At 36.0% G+C, this 18,400-nt stretch overlaps 2 protein-coding genes across 2 annotated transcripts in view; both read left to right on the top strand.

The window, feature by feature from the left end:
• Positions 1–1,481: 1,481 nt before the first annotated feature.
• rnf41 (ring finger protein 41) lies at positions 1,482–10,697 on the top strand. Its single transcript, XM_028011459.1, has 7 exons — positions 1,482–1,621; positions 3,544–3,649; positions 4,828–4,937; positions 7,136–7,407; positions 7,498–7,633; positions 9,126–9,229; positions 9,306–10,697. The coding sequence occupies exons 3-7, from the start codon at positions 4,848–4,850 to the stop codon at positions 9,658–9,660; spliced, it is 957 nt and encodes a 318-aa protein (XP_027867260.1). The 5' UTR covers positions 1,482–1,621; positions 3,544–3,649; positions 4,828–4,847; the 3' UTR covers positions 9,661–10,697.
• A 6,523-nt stretch (positions 10,698–17,220) lies between these two features.
• Positions 17,221–18,400, top strand: part of dgkaa (diacylglycerol kinase, alpha a) — a 34,682-nt gene continuing 33,502 nt past the window's right edge. Inside the window, exon 1 of the mRNA XM_028010221.1 lies at positions 17,221–17,432. The gene's annotated coding sequence lies outside the window, so the exon portion shown is untranslated. The remainder of the gene's footprint in view (positions 17,433–18,400) is intronic.

Consider the following 18,400-nt stretch of genomic DNA (forward strand, 5'->3'; position numbering starts at 1 on the left):
AGGGTTCCTGTAGTTTCCACAGAAGGGGAGAGTGGCCTTGTAGAAAAACAGAAAACATCGCCTCCACAGATGAATGTTACATTTAACAAAGATGGGATCCAAACTACACCTGAGGAATCAGAGACTCAAGCAGCTGGAGAATCAGCTGAGCAGAACAACGTCTCTGAACCAGAAGAGAGCCCCATGAAAAAGATTTCTCTGTGGAGGCGAATCAAAAAGGCTCTAACTCCCTCATGTCTGCGCCAGTTCAAAGGCAGAAGTAACATCCGTCCAGCGTAGACATCAATTTATGTCTCCAGAATATTAGATTTGAAAGGGGGGTGGGGCCATGTGTGGGTTGGCTGGTTGGCGCTAATTGGAAAAAAAGCTACTGTTGTTGTTAATTGGACAATTTAATATGAAAAAGCCAGGACTGCACGGTGGGAAACGTCTCCCTGTGTAGCTGTGGGTTCACTCCGGGTGCTCCGGCTTCCCCCACGTTCAACATCAGTACTCATGTTCATTCATTGTAAGATTTTTATTTCTAATCCTAAACAGACAATAAGACAACCACATTTATTAATTAAAGGGAGATTTGGAAAAAGAAAATGTAAACAACATGGAACAAAAAGAGCCGTTTAGATGTCTAAACCTATACAAATTGGAAAAAATTTGGAAAATTATTTATCTTTCTGTGCAAGATTTATATATATCTATATCTAAATTTAATTATATATATAGATATATCTGTCTATATCTATATGTAAATCTGTCTGTCTCTCTATAAATGTATATAAATCTATATGTAGATATCTATATATATATAGATATCCACATATGGATATCAATCAAGCTATCTATATATACTGTATATGTACCTCTTCCTCTGTACATGTATGGATATACAGTACAGACCAAAAGTTTGGACACAACTGTGTGTCCAAACTTTTGGTCTGTACTGTATATATATATATATATACAGTACAGACCAAAAGTTTGGACACAACTGTGTGTCCAAACTTTTGGTCTGTACTGTATATATATATATATATATATATATATAGGAACCAGGAAGGTTCTGCTGAATGTCTGAAGTCTAACAGATGATTTTATGATGTTTACCGGCAGCCTGTGTGAAGTTTTCTTCTTTTTCCGTTTATATATATATATATATATATATATATATATATATATATATATATATATATATATAGGAACCAGGAAGGTTCTGCTGAATGTCTGAAGTCTAACAGATGATTTTATGATGTTTACCGGCAGCCTGTGTGAAGTTTTCTTCTTTTTCCGTTTATATATATATATATATATATATATATATATATATATATATATATATATATATATATATATATATATGTGTGTGTGTGTGTGTGTATATGATAATCTATCTATCTATCTATCTATCTATCTATCTATCTATCTATCTATCTATCTATCTATCTATCTATCTATCTATCATTTTAACAGAAACGAGGTACCTAATCTACGTCATCACGTTTCCGTCTGTCTGCGTGAACTCTAAAGTGTATGATGTAGCAGGACGTGGCTAGCAAGGAGCTAGTGGCGGCACGACGTCCGAAACAGTCAAAACTCCTGATAAGAATTAGATTTACTTCATGTCAGAGTAAGTATATCGATCGTTTTATAGATTACCTTTAACATCATTGACTGTAAACAGCTGTATTCTCTCCAAACTGAGCTCAGGTTGCTTAGCTCTAAAGCTAATATCGTATTTGCTAGTAAGGCTAGCTAGTTAGCAGACGTTCAAATTCACATCGTGACAACCAAGCTTTGCTGGTGCCTCACCTCAAGCATTTTTAAAGGTTTTTTTTCCCACCCAGTCGCGAGTTTAAGGCATTATAATCCTGTGTTATATCGGATTTAGTGTTAAAAGCAAATAACTAGCCACGTAGTTAACACGAGCCTCGAGCCTTAGCTGAACTTGTGCAAGGCATGCTGAGGAAGAAGGTGGGAAAATATCTTTAAACGGCTTCTTTTTAAACTGGGTCAGTCCGCAGCAAACTGGGACAGCACAGACAGATGTTGGGGATGTGTGTCCCTGAGGAAATGCAGATAATTTACCGCTGGTTCAAGAGTGTTGTGTGAAAATGACAACGTTTCCATTGCACGGGTTTTCTTTTTTATTGTGCAAAGTTCTGACTTACGCTGTTCAATAGTTTACCTTTAAAAGTAGCTTTTTTATGTGTTACAGGTTAAAATGCTTAAACAGTTTAAAAGACTACATATACATTTTGCCAAAATACATAATTTATTTTTCTCTCTTTCCTTCCTGGTCAAGATATTTCAGTTTTAGACAAAGACAACAAGTGTACATTTTAAAACAGAAGTTTTATTTATGTGAGTGAAGAAATCTATCCAGACTAGGTTTGCCAGATTTTTAAAGTTTAATCGCCCCTTTAGTTAATCGTAATTATTTGTGATAATTAAATTTTCACAAGCCACACCCCTGCATAATCTTTGCAATAAGGAAAAATCTTCAATAGAACCAGTTTGACAACATGAAACAGACGAATGCTCTCAAGAAGCAACAAATCATGTGTACAACCAACAAAGTTATATTAAGCTGTTACAAACCAGTTTGCTCTTCAGCGAAAACCTCTGCCAAATGGAGAAAACATTTATCACTCTTTCCAGTAGTGTCTGGCATACCAAAATTACACCAAAGAGGGAATTAAAGGAAACCCCCAAATGACACCCAGAGCTCTGCAGCTCAGTTGAGTTTCATTATTCAACGCTGAACATGAAGCTGGGAAAGATGGAGACTTTTAATGCAAAAACAACTGCATAGAACAAGCAAAATAAATGTCTGACCATCGTCTGCTGACAAATAATATTGTAAATTGGCATATGACCAACTACTCCTGTCTGAATAATTAATAATCAATCAGGTAATTGCATGGTAAATTAAAACAAGATCACTAATTTCCATCTGCATTCCATTTTTCCTCTCTTTGTACGCAAAACTGGATGACAAAAGTTTTCAGTCTGGTATTTTGGTCTCAACTAGCCATTTTTTTGAAGGACATTTTTTTTTCTTACAGAGGCTTCTTTGTTTGTTTGTTTTATTTGTTTTGTTTATTTATTTTCAATATTTAAAATGTCTACCAGAGTTGCATGTTAATTAGAATCTATAGTTTATTGATCTTTGAGAATGTGTTCTTGCATTATTACGCCATTACCTTTTATATTACTTGAAAATAGTCTCAAAACAACAATATTATCGTTTATCACAACAATTTCTGGGACAATATATGGTTCAGAAAGAATTGGTATTGTGACAGGCCTGCAACCAATGAGGTAATTCATATTAATATCATAACTACTGTAAGACAGAATGGTACTCTTTGCCACTAATTGTTTTTTTTGATTACTGCCTTTCCTTAAATAAAGGAAATTCTTCTTTTAAAATGTATACGTCCAAAATATGTCTACAAGTCACAGTATTATTATTATTTTGTCTGATGCTAGAAATGAGAAACATTTGACACAAAAACTAAATTAAAAAAAAGTTTTTTGTATTTACAGGCATCGTATGTGTGATTTTCAGAAGATAAATCGCTTTTGCCAGATGTGAGGCATCGGCAAAAGATCAAGAGCTGAATGGAAACATTTGAGGCCTTTTGTGTGTGAGGTTGGTACCAGTTCATCTTTAAATAGAACTAGTTCCAAATTCAGTTCACGCAGGTGAAAATGAATCAAGTCATGTTTATAGATGTTGATAAATATATGAATAACCACCTAAACATTTTTGGATAATATCGGTTCCAATAAAATACATTATAAATTTTAGTCTTTTTCAAATTTATCCTAAATAAAAGCCAATAATAAATATATTATTGGCTACAAGACAATAGATATTATAATATTGTATGTAAAGATTACTTTACATTTTACATACAGTATGTAAAGATTAATTTGAAGTTGTAATTGATTATTCTGTTGATTATTTTGACCATTAATCGGATTAAAAGAAATGACACATTTTGCATATTTTTCATTTATCCACTTGAATCTTTTTTACACAGTATTTGGGAAACATTAAAATATGTAAATAACTCAGTTACTTTTTCCTGAATAAGAAAACTTTTATTGTCTAAAATGCAATAACATTCCTTTAATGAACATTTGATCATTTGTAGCAAAGGTTTCAACTGCAGCTAAAAAAAAAAGTTGTCTTCATGATTTTTGTTTTTGGATTAGTAGACAACAAAAGGTGCTTAATAAGACATTTAAATTTTTCTTTACAGAATTTGAACTAGGTGTTCTGGACACGTTTAAAGTCTAAAACGTAATGCATATATATATATATATATATATATATATAAGAATCCTTTTCAAAGTTTTTGACTTAATTATGGCTCTGACTGTTATTCTTTCATCAAACAGCCTTTTTTGAGTTTATATACTCCAATTAATAATTAATCAGTTTCTACATTAGTTGGCGATTATTTCAATAATGAATTAATTACGTTTAATGTAGTTAATTGATTAATTTGATTAATAATTTTAGCACTAATTAGCATCTTTGCTCATAATGATGTGATTATCATGACTTGCAGCTTTAATCACCTGAAGGTTATTTGGCACAAGTGATGGTAAAAAAACACTGGAAATGAGATGAAGTCTAAAATCTGCTGTTAAGTCAAATAAGATTAATTGGTTGGTAACTTGTTTCATTTGACATAACATTATATGCTCATCAGCAGGGGATTTAAAGTCTGATTCTACAGATTTAATAGAGATAAATGATACTGATGTTATTAAAGTTGCCTAAAACACATTTTTTCTGTTTGTGTTGTTGTTTTTTAGGAGGTTGTGGGTTGTGTACCATGGGGTACGACGTTACGAGGTTCCAGGGTGAGGTGGATGAAGACCTGTTGTGTCCCATATGCAGTGGAGTACTAGAGGAACCAGTGCAGGTACGTCGTTATTTCAGAGATTAACCATCTCAAAATATTCAGCGTAAAAGATAAAACTTCTTTTTGTTTTAGGTGAGTTAGGAAAACCAGAATTATTTCTTTTTGCTCTTTCACTGCTTTAAAATCGTGTTTTTATCCATATTGAGATTAATGCTTTGGGAAGCCCAGATGATGATGTCATTGCTTTAATTTTCTGTTAATTTGCAATAAATAAATGAAGTAAATAGAGACGCATGTTGACCTAAAATAAACTGCGTATTTGTGACATCCTGGGAAAATCAAAAGATTTCAGGTAAAATATCTGAAATAAATTACTTGTAAGGTTGATCCTTGGCGTCAAGGTGCTTAAATTTGCTCAAACATTTATACAGAAATATAAAAACCACTTCAATGTGCAACTGTTGCATCTTTTTTCCAGAATAGTTGTTTTTGTAATAAATTAACCAGTTATTAGAAACTTTTTGTTTTTATTGCATCTGAACATTTTCAGTAGCACATTGTTTTGCTTAATCAGCTTCATGTTTCTTTTTGCTGCTGCAGAAAGAGAAACATCAGCTCAGCTGCAGCACAAAGATATTTTGTAGCATCAACTAGTAGAAATGTTACAAATAGAGCAGCTCCTTTAAGCAATGGGAACCTGTATTTGTGCTGCTTCTTTTTTCAGTAGGCTCTCATTCAGATGATATAAAGTTAAATCTACGCTTTTTTCTAAAAAAAAAAAAAAAATTTCCAGGAAAATACAACCATTTATGCCCTTGTGTGAGATTGTATTTTGCATCTAATCTATACAGTCCTTCATTTTAGACATTAGAATTACAGTAGCTAAGTCTTCCTGAGTTAAAATATTCGTATTGTTATTTCTAAATTAATATCAACTTGTTTTCTTTGCATTATTTGAGGTCTGAAAGCACTGTATCTTTTTCATTATTTTGACCATTTCTCATTTTCTGCTAATAAATACAAAAATCTTTGCTTGGAAATTCAGAGACATGTTGTCAGTAGTTCATAGAATAAAAGAACAATGTTCATTTTACTCAAACATATTCCTGTAAAGAGTAAAATCAGAGAAACTGATCATTTTAAGTTGTCTCTTAATTCTTTTCCAGCTGTATTTCGTTTAGTTCTGAAACTGGAAGCTTCTGGAAAATCTGCTGATGACCGAAAACCTCCCACAAACATACAAAAACACATTTTCCTCAAATAAACCTTTATCCCATGAAGAAAAACTAATATTAAGTATCTTAATCAATAAGCAAATATATCTACAATGATTACAATAAAAATATCAATAAAGATAGTTAAATTTACGTTTTGATTACGTCACAGACACAAAGGTTGGTTTGCTGTAAAGAGATATTTCTCACAGAGAAGAAAACAGCTATTATTTTGACAGATGGATGTTAATTTAACACAGGAATATTCTGCACTATAAAAACTATATTTACAGGAATTGATTATTTAAGGTACAATCACCAGAGCTGGTGGGCAGTAACTACTTATATTTACTTGAGTAACCTTTTGAAGAAAAAACAAACTTTTACTTTGCATTTCTTATTTTTACTTGAGTAATTTTATCGCTACTCTTACTTGAGTAAAATTTCTGAATACTCGACCCACTGTGAGTGACTTCACTGAATGGAAAACAAACCCAAAAATTCACACAGACACACACCTGCAGTTTTTGTTAAAGCTTCATAAGGTTTGGAAATTTATGTTTTGTTTTTTTTGCTTGATTTTGTGTTTGTAATTATATCATTATATGAATTATTGCTATTTTGGCCTTTAAAATACAAAAAAAATGTATATTTTGGTTTACCTGAGGTTTTTTAAATAATTACTAACTGATGTTTTGATCAGTTACTCAGTACTTGAGTAAATGTTTTTCACCAAATAATTTTTTCACTTTTTACTTTTGATTAAAAATACGGAGAAGAAGTGATATTCTTACTTGAGTACAATTTTTGGATACTTCACCATCTCTGACACTTAATTTCAGGCACTGAAGACATTTGACTGAAAACCAAAATAGTAAAGAACATGAAGAAATGATCTAAAAAATAAGAATTATTCAAGTATTTAGCAAATGCGGAAAAATATTGGTAATCCTAACTAAGCATAATAAATAAATATATTTAGTTTCAGCTGTATTTCTTAATCTAATAAAACATATTTTTTCTGCTCTCTGTTTCTCCGTTCAGGCTCCACACTGTGAACATGCCTTCTGCAACGCCTGCATAACCCAGTGGTTTGCCCAGCAACAGATTTGTCCCGTGGACCGCACAGTAGTGACGCTCGCCCACCTGCGGCCCGTGCCCCGCATCATGCGCAACATGCTGTCCAAACTCCAGATCAACTGTGACAACGCCAGCTTCGGCTGCACGGCGACGCTGCGGCTGGACCAGCTGCAGTCGCACCTCAAGGACTGCGAGCACAACCCGAAAAGGCCGGTCAACTGCGAGGAGGGATGTGGGTAGGTGGCTTCAACTGGGCAAAAAAATAAATGAATAAAAATGTTCTGCTGTTAGTTTGTTGACTGTTGAATAATCTGCTGTTATTGAAGGCTTGAAATGCCCAAGGATGAGGTGCCCAACCATAACTGCATCAAACATTTACGGAGCGTCGTGCAGCAGCAGCAAACCAAGATTTCTGAGCTGGAGAAAACTGTGGCTGAGCATAAACACCAGCTGGGGGAACAAGTGAGAGACTTTTACTGACAATTTAGAAAACCTTTACACACAGAGTCTAATCTAAAGGCATTAGATTAGACTCTGCCTTAATATTCAATTTTTTATCTATTGCTCTTCCCCATCACTTTCCACTGACCCTACCTCTAGAGTAAATATATCTGACTGAGAGTATTGAAGAAAGACGAAAAGGCATATTATTACCTGAAGAAAGTCAGAAAATTACTAGAAAACAAAAAGAGCAAAGCTTTGATATTTATCGGGATCTGATCTACGATTTCTTCTTTTAAACAGCTCTGAAAAAATGAAGAGCCACTGAACCTCATGGTTATTCCATCAAATATTGATTTCTGAACTCTTCCTGATTTTTGTTGTTTCTAGATTAATATCAACTTGTTTTCTTTGCATCTTTTTCATTATTTTGACCATTTCTCATTTTCTGCTAATAAATACAAAAATCTTTGCTTGGAATTTCAGGGACATGTTGTTAGTAGTTCACAGAATAAAAGAACAATGTTCATTTTACTCAAACATATATTTATAAAGAGTAAAATCAGAGAAAATGATCATTTTAAGTTGACTCTTAATATTTTCCAGAGCTGTACATGCAGTAGTTTGCATAATTATTTCAAAGTCCTGCAGTTGATAATAATTTGCTTCTGATGTGTTAAAAGATGAAGTTTGTTCTGCTTGTAAAACTGAACAAGATGCTCAGCATTTCTCACTTTAATTTTTTATTTTTTTGAGTTTTAATTATCATAAAACTACTAATTTATTCTCCTAATATTGTGACTTTATTCAGTAATATTATGAGTTTATTCTTGTATTATTATACAAAAATATTATAATATTTTTGTATTGTTAACACTTTATTCTCCCTATATTACAACATTATCCAGGTATTATTATGACTATTTGCTCAGATTTTGACTTAACTGTAATAGGACTTTATTCTCATATTATTATGATTTGTTTTTATCACATTATGGGATCATTCTTGTATTACGACCTTTTTCTTTCATTATTGCGTCTTTTTTCTTGCCATCTTATGACTTTTTTCTTGTATTTTTATTACTTTATCCTCATATCACTGTTTTATTCTCATGTTCTAACTTTATTCTTTTATTGACTCTTTGTCTCTCATTATTGTGTCTTTTTTTCTTGCTGTATTGACATTTTTTCCTTGTATTACAATGGCTTTATTCTCATAGTTATCTTTTTGTCTTAACCTGACTCTAATACTGTTTTTGTCTGAGTGAAATTTAGATTTTTGTAAAATATTTTTTTCCTTCAGTTTGTGAAAATTTGGAGATTTTTGTTAGGTTAAACTGTAGAGTTTTAATCATGTTTTTAAGTGGATTTGATTGGAACAAAATGTAGTTGGAAAAAAAAACATGTTAGAAATTAAATCTTGTGATTTTTCTTTGTTTTTTTGTTGAAGTCTGTTGAGTTTAGATTTTTCAGTCTGTAATTGAGTTGCGGTTTTCTTTTTTTTCCTGTCCAGAAACGAGACATTCAGCTGCTAAAAGCGTACATGAGAGCAATCCGCAGCGCAAACCCAAACCTCCAAAACCTCGAAGAGAGCATAGAGTACAACGAGATCCTGGAGTGAGTAAAACTCCCGTTTTTCTTCCCAGTCGGTGATCGTTAGCCGTTTCTGAGCTCGACTCCGTCTCGTTTCCAGGTGGGTGAACTCCATGCAGCCGGCCAGAGTCACCCGCTGGGGCGGCATGATCTCCACGCCGGACGCCGTTCTCCAGGCCGTCATCAAGCGCTCGCTCATCGACAGCGGCTGCCCGCTGTCCATCGTCAACGACCTGATCGAGAACGCCCACGAGCGGAACTGGCCGCAGGGTCTGGCCACGCTGGAGACGCGGCAGATGAACAGGCGCTACTACGAGAACTACGTGGCCAAGCGCATTCCCGGCAAGCAGGCGGTGGTGGTGATGGCCTGCGAGAACCAGCACATGGGCGAGGATATGATCCTGGAGCCCGGCCTGGTCATGATCTTTGCGCACGGAGTGGAGGAGATCTTATAACCCACCTAGAGACACGGGGAAGTTTTGCTTTCACTCATCAGAGTGGTAGAGAGGTTCGGGGTTTTTTAATCCTCTTTAAAGTGAAACCTACAAAAGAAAATCTGGCTTATTTAAAACTAAATCTTAGGCTCACTCCTAAGTTTGATACTTATGCCTTAAAGTAAGGACAAATACTTTATAAACCTGGCAAATATAAACATAATCTGATGTCTAAGATGAAAGGTGATGTTTACAAGGTTTATATCTAGTGCATTATATGATCTGATTGTTCTGCTACTAATATAGTAATAAGCTTAAACCCCCATTTAATGCCCTCGCTTGTACAAATGCTTGTAAATACAAATGCTATATTGAATTCTAACAGTAATACTCACCACTGTATTTAGGTTGTGATTTTGCTTTATTCCGTTTCCTGTGAATATTTCACAAAACGTCTTGCGTTCCGCTTTAGATTGTTCAGACCTTCTGTGCCATTTGTTTTATTTATTGTTGCCTTTTTTTGTTTCTTCTTTTGCAAACATGATTGAAGATGTTACCATTTAATGTATGGGTAACTGCCTTTTGGTGAATTTGAAGTTTGTTGCTGGACGTTTAAAGGAAAAAACAAGTTATGTTTGTTTTCTCTGTTGTACATATGCTGTGTGTGTCGGGTCCAGTTCAGGTGTTTAATTTGCAGCTCAACATTTGAAACATCACTCAGTGCTATAATTTGGGAAATTAAAATAGTTCACTTCTTTTTTTTGTTGTTTTTTTAGGTGATTTATTTTCAGAAAGAATTGTGAAAATCGAGGTTTTTACAGTTTTAGTGACGCACTACAGCAAAACACAGTCTTGGAGATTGTATAGATATTTGTGGAGTCACAATAATGCTTTACTATCAGTCACTGCTGTAGTGAGAGGAACAAAACTTCAGATGAAGATGATGTAAAAGCTCTTACAGGCAGACTGTGCCCTTCGCTTTCTTCCTTGTTCATGTTTTTTTATTTTCTCTGTAATGTACGGTGTTGTACAGACGAGTAATAAAACCTTAAACCATGTTTTTATTATTTAAATCACAATCTTAAAGGACCTGTATCTCATAAAGTCAACTTTTTTTTAGCTTTAAATCACATTGTAATGTTTCTTGACCAAAAACATACCTGGGTTGTTGTTTTTATTCATTCATGCATGTTTGAGAAATCCTGTGGTCTCCATAGCAACCATTCAGCTGTTCAAAACATTTGATGGGACCGTGATTCCCCCACTCAGCTCCTTCAGACTAGCCAGCAGCAATTAGCAAACACCTGCTGAGCTCATTATATGTGCTACTTTTTGCAACGCTGGTAAAAACTTTAAAAGGGTTAATAGAGGAGCCATTTTGTGATGACTTCCTGTTTTAAAAAGAGCAGGAGTTTCTTGAAGACTTGTACAAACTTTTGGTCTGTACTGTATATATATTTAATTTATCCAACATTTTTAAAACAGGAGGTAAAATAGTTAACTTGGTTGCAGATGTAATTGTTACTCAAAGTAGCATCACTTAAAAATATGTTTACTCAAGTAAAAGTAAAAAGTAGCAGTCCAAAAACATTACTCAAGAGAGAAAAGTATTTAGTAAAAATACTACTCAAGTACCAAGTACTCAAGTATCATTTAATATTTAAAAATTATGTTGTCAGACAGACCAAAATATAACAATATGTGGACATTTTGGCATTTTAAAGATCAAAATCACAATAATTCATATAAGTAACATAAAATAACAAAATCAGACATTTTTTTTCCCCCAAATCAGTTTCTTTTAATATAAAACTTATGAAACTTTACCAAAAATTGCAAGTGTTTTTGGTAAATTTTTTGGTTAAATCATGTTTGTTTTTTATTTTGTGGGTAGAAAATCCAGAAATTTTACTCAAATAAGAATAGTAATACTAAATGATAACATTACTCAAGTAAAAATGGAAAAGTACAGCATAGTAAAATACTCCTGAAAGTATTGTTTTTAAAAATGTACTCAAGTAAATGTAACTAATTATTTCCCAACTCTGTTATAAAATGATTCTGTGGCCTGAAAACACGACGCAGTACCGACTTCCACCACGGCGTGTCCTCAGAGAGCTGTTAAATCCCGAAGAGGAAGTCAGACGAAAACAAAGATTTGAGTCAGTAGACTATGAGGGCGTTAAGGAGCAGAGGCAGTGGGAAGTTAAGTGCTGCTGGTTTGGATTATAAAGCCGAAGAGGAAAGTTTCCCCGCTGAACCCAGACAGAGAGGCCTGACCTCACTCATCCTCCTCTTCGTCGTCTCTCCCACATGATTCTGTGTCTGTTATCCTCTCCCGCCAGCCTCGTCCTCATTGTGGAGCCTAATCCCTCACCATTGTGATCACTGGAATGAGAAATCATGTGCTTCACCAAATACAGTGGCTCAGTTATTATTCTCCGCCAACAGCATTTGCTAGCATGGCGTTCAGCTCTCGTGTTGCAAGAGAAAATGCCTTAAATACTGAAAAATATGCGAACTATTCCAGCTGTTTGCAATAAAACAAGCAAGAAACAATTTACATTTCTCAATATATTCCAGTGGTTTTCCAAATCAATTGCAAAATATTACTTTGACAGTGATTTAAAAATTATTCCCTTTGTGTGTCATCTGAAGCTTATTATGAGCAGGGGCGGTCCAAGCAGGTTCGGTGCCCTGGGCAAACAACATTCAGAGGCCCCCTCTGCCTACTTTTTCAACCAATCATGACATTTAAATTCAATGGCATATCAGAGCAATTATAGATGGGGGGGGAGTGAATTTCAGCCAAAATACTCAGACATTTTCTAGAAAAACAAGGAAATATCTGTGCTTTCTCCAAGGAAAAAAGTGAAATTTTCTAGAAAAAACTTTTAAAAAAAATTTTAGTTTAAAAAGTTGAACCTTTTCAAAAAAAAAAAAAAAAAAGAAAAAGACAATGTCAAATTTTGAGATCAATCTCAGAAATCTTCTAGAAAAATCTTTGAAATTTTAAAGTTTGAAAAGTTGCAAACATGCTAGTAAAAATTTAGAAATTTTTAGATTAATCTCAGACATTTAAAAAAAGAAATGTGAAAATTTCAGAGTTTTGAAAGTTGAACATTTTAAACTTCTGAAAATGTCAGAATTTTTCTAAAATATTTGCAACAAACAGGCCTAAATTTATTTCCAATCTATGAAACAGCCATTAATGCTTCCAGTTAATGGCTGTTTAATCCAACCCACGTGAAGTAATCATAGTTTTACTTTCCCATGTTGCAGTTTAGTTTTAGAAGAATGAAAATCTTAAAAACGGAAGTTGTTCTTTTTGTTTTGTTTTGTTTTTTGCTGAAAACCAAACATGTCGCTCTCAGCAGCTAACAAAATTGCTTGTGCCGCCCTGCAGGAGATGCCACCCTGGGCCGCTGCCCACATCACCCATATCAGAAACAGCCACTGCACATGAGAACTCCCTTTGCGGTTCTGCTCTCCAAACGCTGTCTGGTTCTGGCAGCGTTTCTGGAGAATCCCAACCTTGTTCTTGTGGAAAAAGGCCTCCAGTTCAGAGTTATGTAGCAACTACTTACATTTAACCAGTGGACAAAAATTTACTTTCAATTTTGGTTCACTGCGTTGTACTTTTTACTTTTACTTGAGGAATATTTTTATACTCTCTTACTTAAGTAAAATTTCTGAATACTTTACTGAACGAAGAAAAAACAAGATACAGACACACACCTACAGTTCCAGCGAAAGTAAGAGCCTTCTCGTCTTACTTCTTGTTTTTCTCATGTCATTTCCAACCTGCTGGGCCTTTTGGCTCTGGCATACTTCACCCTGTTCTAACATGCAGCGTGTTTGCCTTCATGACTATAAGAATTCGTTTCATAATGCTGAATCCGGTATTTTGTAATCAGGCTATTTATTTGTATTCGCTTTTTTTTTTTCATTTTAGTCCTTAAAATACCAGAATTTGGACATAACTGTACATTTGTCTGTCTGATGGCAGAATTTTTAAATATTAAATCAAATGTTCTGATCAAATACTCAAGTTGAGTTTGACCCTTTTTGCTTTTACTGAAGTAAAAATATGTTGAAGTAGTGCTATTATCTGAGTGCAGTTGTTTGGTACTCTACCCACCTCTGGTAGTTCACTAATATCTTTGGGTTTTTGTGCTTCACTGAGATTTTCAACAAGAGTTTAAGTCAGATTACCATAACGGCCGGTCTTGTATCTTTCTGAACTTTGTTTGAACCACGCCTTGGTGGACTTTGAGAATTGCTTGGAATCATTACCATGTTTGTAGGTCCACAGCTTCGGCGGCGTCAGAGGCTTTCCCGATCAAATCCGTCTCGCTCGCTGCAGGTTTTCTGTGCCAGTGGGAGCCGAGCTGCCTCAGAGCGCTGAAGAGCTGCCGTGCCTCACTGCGGTGAATGTCTTATTTTTTCTCCTCCAGACATATCGTGGCTCAACATGCCTCAGAAGTTCAAGTTTTGATTTTTCACTCCACAGAACAGAATCTCAAAAGCTGGTGGGTCGATTTATACAGTTCTGAACAAATTGCAGCTGAGTTTTGTTGTGCTTTTGCTTCAGGGAACAGGCATGAAGCCTCTCGGTGAATCTTTATTGTACAGAAACAAAAAGGTCTCTTGCAAGCAGTTTAATGCAGCTGCCATCCTGCAGCTTTTACGTCAACTCGAGTTTATTTGTATAGCACATTTCAGCAACAGGGCAGTTCAAAATGCTTTACATCATAAAAACATAACGCAGAAACCAAATATGAAACAAGCAATAAACGTTGCTTTTTGTGAAATGCCATAATCAAAATCATCAAGCAAATACACATCAAATATGTTAATCAATGTTACAGTTATTACGAATCAAAGGCAGCTCTACACTGGTGGGTTTTATCCTTGATTTAAAGAAAATTAGTGTTTTAAATGTTTTGCAGTTTCCTTGATTTGTGGTGCGTAGAAGCTGAATGCTGCCTCTTCTCATTTGGTTCTGGTTCTGGAGATACAGAGCAGGCCAGAACCAGAAGACTTGAGGGGTCTGGAAGATTGATACAACAGCAGCAGATGTTTAATGTATTGTAGTGCTAAGCTGTTCAGTTCAGGTGATAGAAGACTGACTTCGTAACTGACTTTATGTGGTTCTGAATGTTCAGGTCAGAGTTCATCACCACACCCAGATCTCCAGCTTCCAGCTGTAATAACTGAAGCTGTGTGTTGATTCTTGATCCTTTTAAGGTCCAAAGATAACAAATGTGGTGTACCCCAAGGTTCAATCCTAGGACTCCTCTTATTCAGTATCTATTTTCACTATCAGATTATAACAAGAGAAAATAAGATTAGCTACCACAGATGATACACAGCTCTACGTTACGATGTCACCAGGTGTCTCAGAACCCATCCAAGAACTAAAGAGAAACAAAACTGAAGTTATAACTTTTACATCTATAGTGGAACGAACTAGTCAGCACACAGCTTCATTTATTACAAGTAAAACCAGCGACCAGGCTCAAAATGTGGGTGTGGTGATGAACTCTGACCTGAACTTTCAGAGTCACATTAAGACAGTTACAAAGTAACGGCCTTCTATCACCTGAAGAACATTTACGGGATTAGAGGACTAATGTCTCAGCAAGATCCAGAGAAACTCATCCATGCATTTGTCTTTATTTGCATTAATCACCGCAGCAGTGTCTTCACAGGTCTGCCTAAAAAATCAATTAGATTCAGAACGCTGCTGCTGGCGTTCTGACTAAAACCAGGAAGCTAGAGCACATCACCCAGTTCTAAAGTTCTTATTCTGGTTTCCTGTGGCTCAGAGAATAGACCATAAAATACTGTTGTTAGTTTATGAATCGCCGAAAGGCTTAGAGATCTGCTGTTGTCATAGCAACCTTCCAGACCCCTCAGGTCTTCTGGTTCTGGTCTTGGTCTGCATCTCCAGAACCAGAACCAAACATGGAGAAGCAGCATTCAGCTTTTATAATCTACAAAAAACTTCTATAAAATTGCAAAACATTCAAAATCCAGACTAAAACCCCACCTGTTTACAGTTGCTTTTGATTAGTAGTAAGTCTAACATTGATCAATATGTTTTATGCATATTTGCTTGATGATTTTAATGACGGCATTCGACAAAATGCAATGTTTCCTGCTTGCTTCATAATTCATGACTGTGTGACGTTTTTATGAGGCAAAGCACTTTGAGCTGCCTTGTTGCTGAAATGTGCTACACAAATAAATTTGGCTGGACTTTAAATAACTTTAGATGGGTGTCTGCACAAAGAACGGATGCATCTAAAAGTTGCAGGTTGGAAACTTTTGAGGACTTATTGTCTAATTTGTTACTGAAAACACATATATAGGCCTATATACAGTGTATATATATATATATATATATATATATATATATATATATATATATATATATATATACAGTACAGGCCAAAAGTTTGGACACACCTTTTAATTCAATGAGTTTCCTTTATTTTCATGACTATTGACATTTTAGATTCACACTGAAGGCATCAAAACTATGAATAACACATGTGGAAATATGCACTAAACAAAAAAGTGTAAAACAACTGAAAATACCCCTTATATTCTAGTTTCTTCAAAGTAGCAACCTTTTGCTGTGATTACTGCTTTGCACACACTCTGCATTTTCTTGATGAGCTTCAAGAGGTCGTCACCTGAAATGGTTTTCACTTCATAGGTGTGCCCTGTCAGGTTAATAAGTGGGATTTATTGCCTTATAAATAGTCATGAAAATAAAGAAAACCCATTGAATTAGAAAGGTGTGTCCAAACTTTTGGTCTGTACTATATATACAGTATATAGTATGTATGTATATATAAAATTCCCTTCTCACCTTGTAGACATAATTCCCTTCTCACGAGCTCAGAGTTCTTATCCTCTGAACTCGGGTCCTCTACCAGAGGCCTGGGAGCTTGAGGGTTCTGCGCAGTATCTTGGCTGTGCCAAGGACTGCACATTTCTGGACTGAGATGTCTGATGTTGTTCCTGGGATCTGTTGTAGCCATTGGTCCAGTTTGGGGGTGACTGCCCCGAGGGCCCCGATGACCACAGGCACCACTGTGGTCTTCACCTTCCAGGCCCTCTCTAGTTCCTCCCTGAGGCCCTGGTATTTCTCTAGTTTCTCGTGCTCCTTTTTCCTGATGTTGCAGTCGCTTGGTATTGCTACATCTACCACAACGGCTTTCCTCTGTTCTTTATATATATATATATATATATATATATATATATATATATATATATATAATACACATAATACACATAATACACATATGTTGTTGTTTTCCCACACTAAAAGCATTAAGTGTTTCCTGCATTGATCTCCTTTAAGTGATTCTAATGGTAATGATTATTTTAATGAGCATTACTTGACGGCTCCACAGCGCCTGTGTGTGTGTGTGTGTGTGTGTGTGTGTGTGTGTGTGTGTGTGTGTGTGTGTGTGCGTGTGTGTGTGTGTGTGTGTGTGTGTGTGTGTTGGTTCAGGAGGAGGGGTGTGCACGCAGGGAGCAGCCGAGGCGGTGCTTATGGAGGGATATTCTCACTCACTCTCTGCCCTGCACTACTTCTCCGCGTTCACCGCCTCCATTTGAAGTTGGCTGGCTGCTCTGCTCCTCGCCGGAAAGAAAGCAGAAAATAAATAATAATAATAAAAAAATTAAGATAAATAAAAAAAATCCCAGGATTTGTACCCGGCTGTAGGGCTGCACCACGACGAGCTCAAAAACAACGGAGCGTCGACAGAAAGGTAAACGACCCGCTACCGACTGTACATGTCCGGACTCGCAATGATTGAAGTTTCGCTGCGCGTTTTAGCGGCAGATCAGCTCCAGCAGCACACAGCGGGATTATTCCAGCCGAATAAAAACAACAACAACCGGGGTTTGCGTTATAAATCCAGCGAGTTCTGCACAGGATCATATTGTGACAGCGGAATACTTGAGCAGAAGCATCAGAGCAGACAGACTGTATATGAATGCACTGCGCTCTGCCTCATCTAAGGACATCATTTCAGTTCCCTTTGCAGGCTGTCACGTCTCCTTGAATTACATTTGGTGCACCAAGATGTCTGATTTCTCTGGGACTCAACTGTAGGTGCTTTTCTGAAAACTGTCTGCATGATTTACAGTCTGACAGCCCATTAAGCAAACAGGTCATTTTCCCCATGTGATAGGATCTTATCAGAGTTACCCTCATGCCTGGTTATGTGTGTTGCAGGTTATGTTGCTGTACAAGCTGCAGCACTGCAACCTCAACCAAAACACACATTAAACAACCCAGGGGGAGGTGGAGGTGCTGCTGGTGGGCATTTGTCAGAGATGTGACAGCAAAATCCTTCATGGTTGGTGGGAAGCGGGCGTTGGTAGTTACTGCCACCTCTGAGAGCTCATTGTTTACTCAGAGCTCCCTTTTCAGTGTCTTATGACAGTAAATGGTGAGTGTAACTTTCAGTCTTTGCACTGACTGGAAAAGGTTTTGTTGCTGACATCCTGAAGTTTTAAAGACAGGGAGTTTGGCAGCTTTTCTTTACTTCAGCCGTGATGTTGTGTATGGCAACATTTGAGGCGAATTGCCTGAAAAACCTAAATTTGTGGCCTGCTCCCCTGTAAATGTTTAGAGATGTGAAACTGGTTCGATCTGAGAAATGACATCGATGGTTGCTATGTGCATGGATTATTTCACTTCTCTATAAATATATTGTATATTCATCGCTCA

Source organism: Xiphophorus couchianus, chromosome 24 (genome assembly GCF_001444195.1).
Source record: "Xiphophorus couchianus chromosome 24, X_couchianus-1.0, whole genome shotgun sequence".
In the NCBI taxonomy this organism is placed as follows: domain Eukaryota; kingdom Metazoa; phylum Chordata; class Actinopteri; order Cyprinodontiformes; family Poeciliidae; genus Xiphophorus; species Xiphophorus couchianus.

Coding starts and splice junctions, on each gene's coding strand:
- rnf41 (XM_028011459.1), top strand. CDS start 4,848: ATGGGGTACGACGTTACGAGGTTCCAGGGTGAGGTGGATGAAGACCTG. Junction 4,938..7,135: donor TACTAGAGGAACCAGTGCAG/GTACGTCGTTAT, acceptor TTCTCCGTTCAG/GCTCCACACTGTGAACATGC. Junction 7,634..9,125: donor AACACCAGCTGGGGGAACAA/GTGAGAGACTTT, acceptor TTTCCTGTCCAG/AAACGAGACATTCAGCTGCT.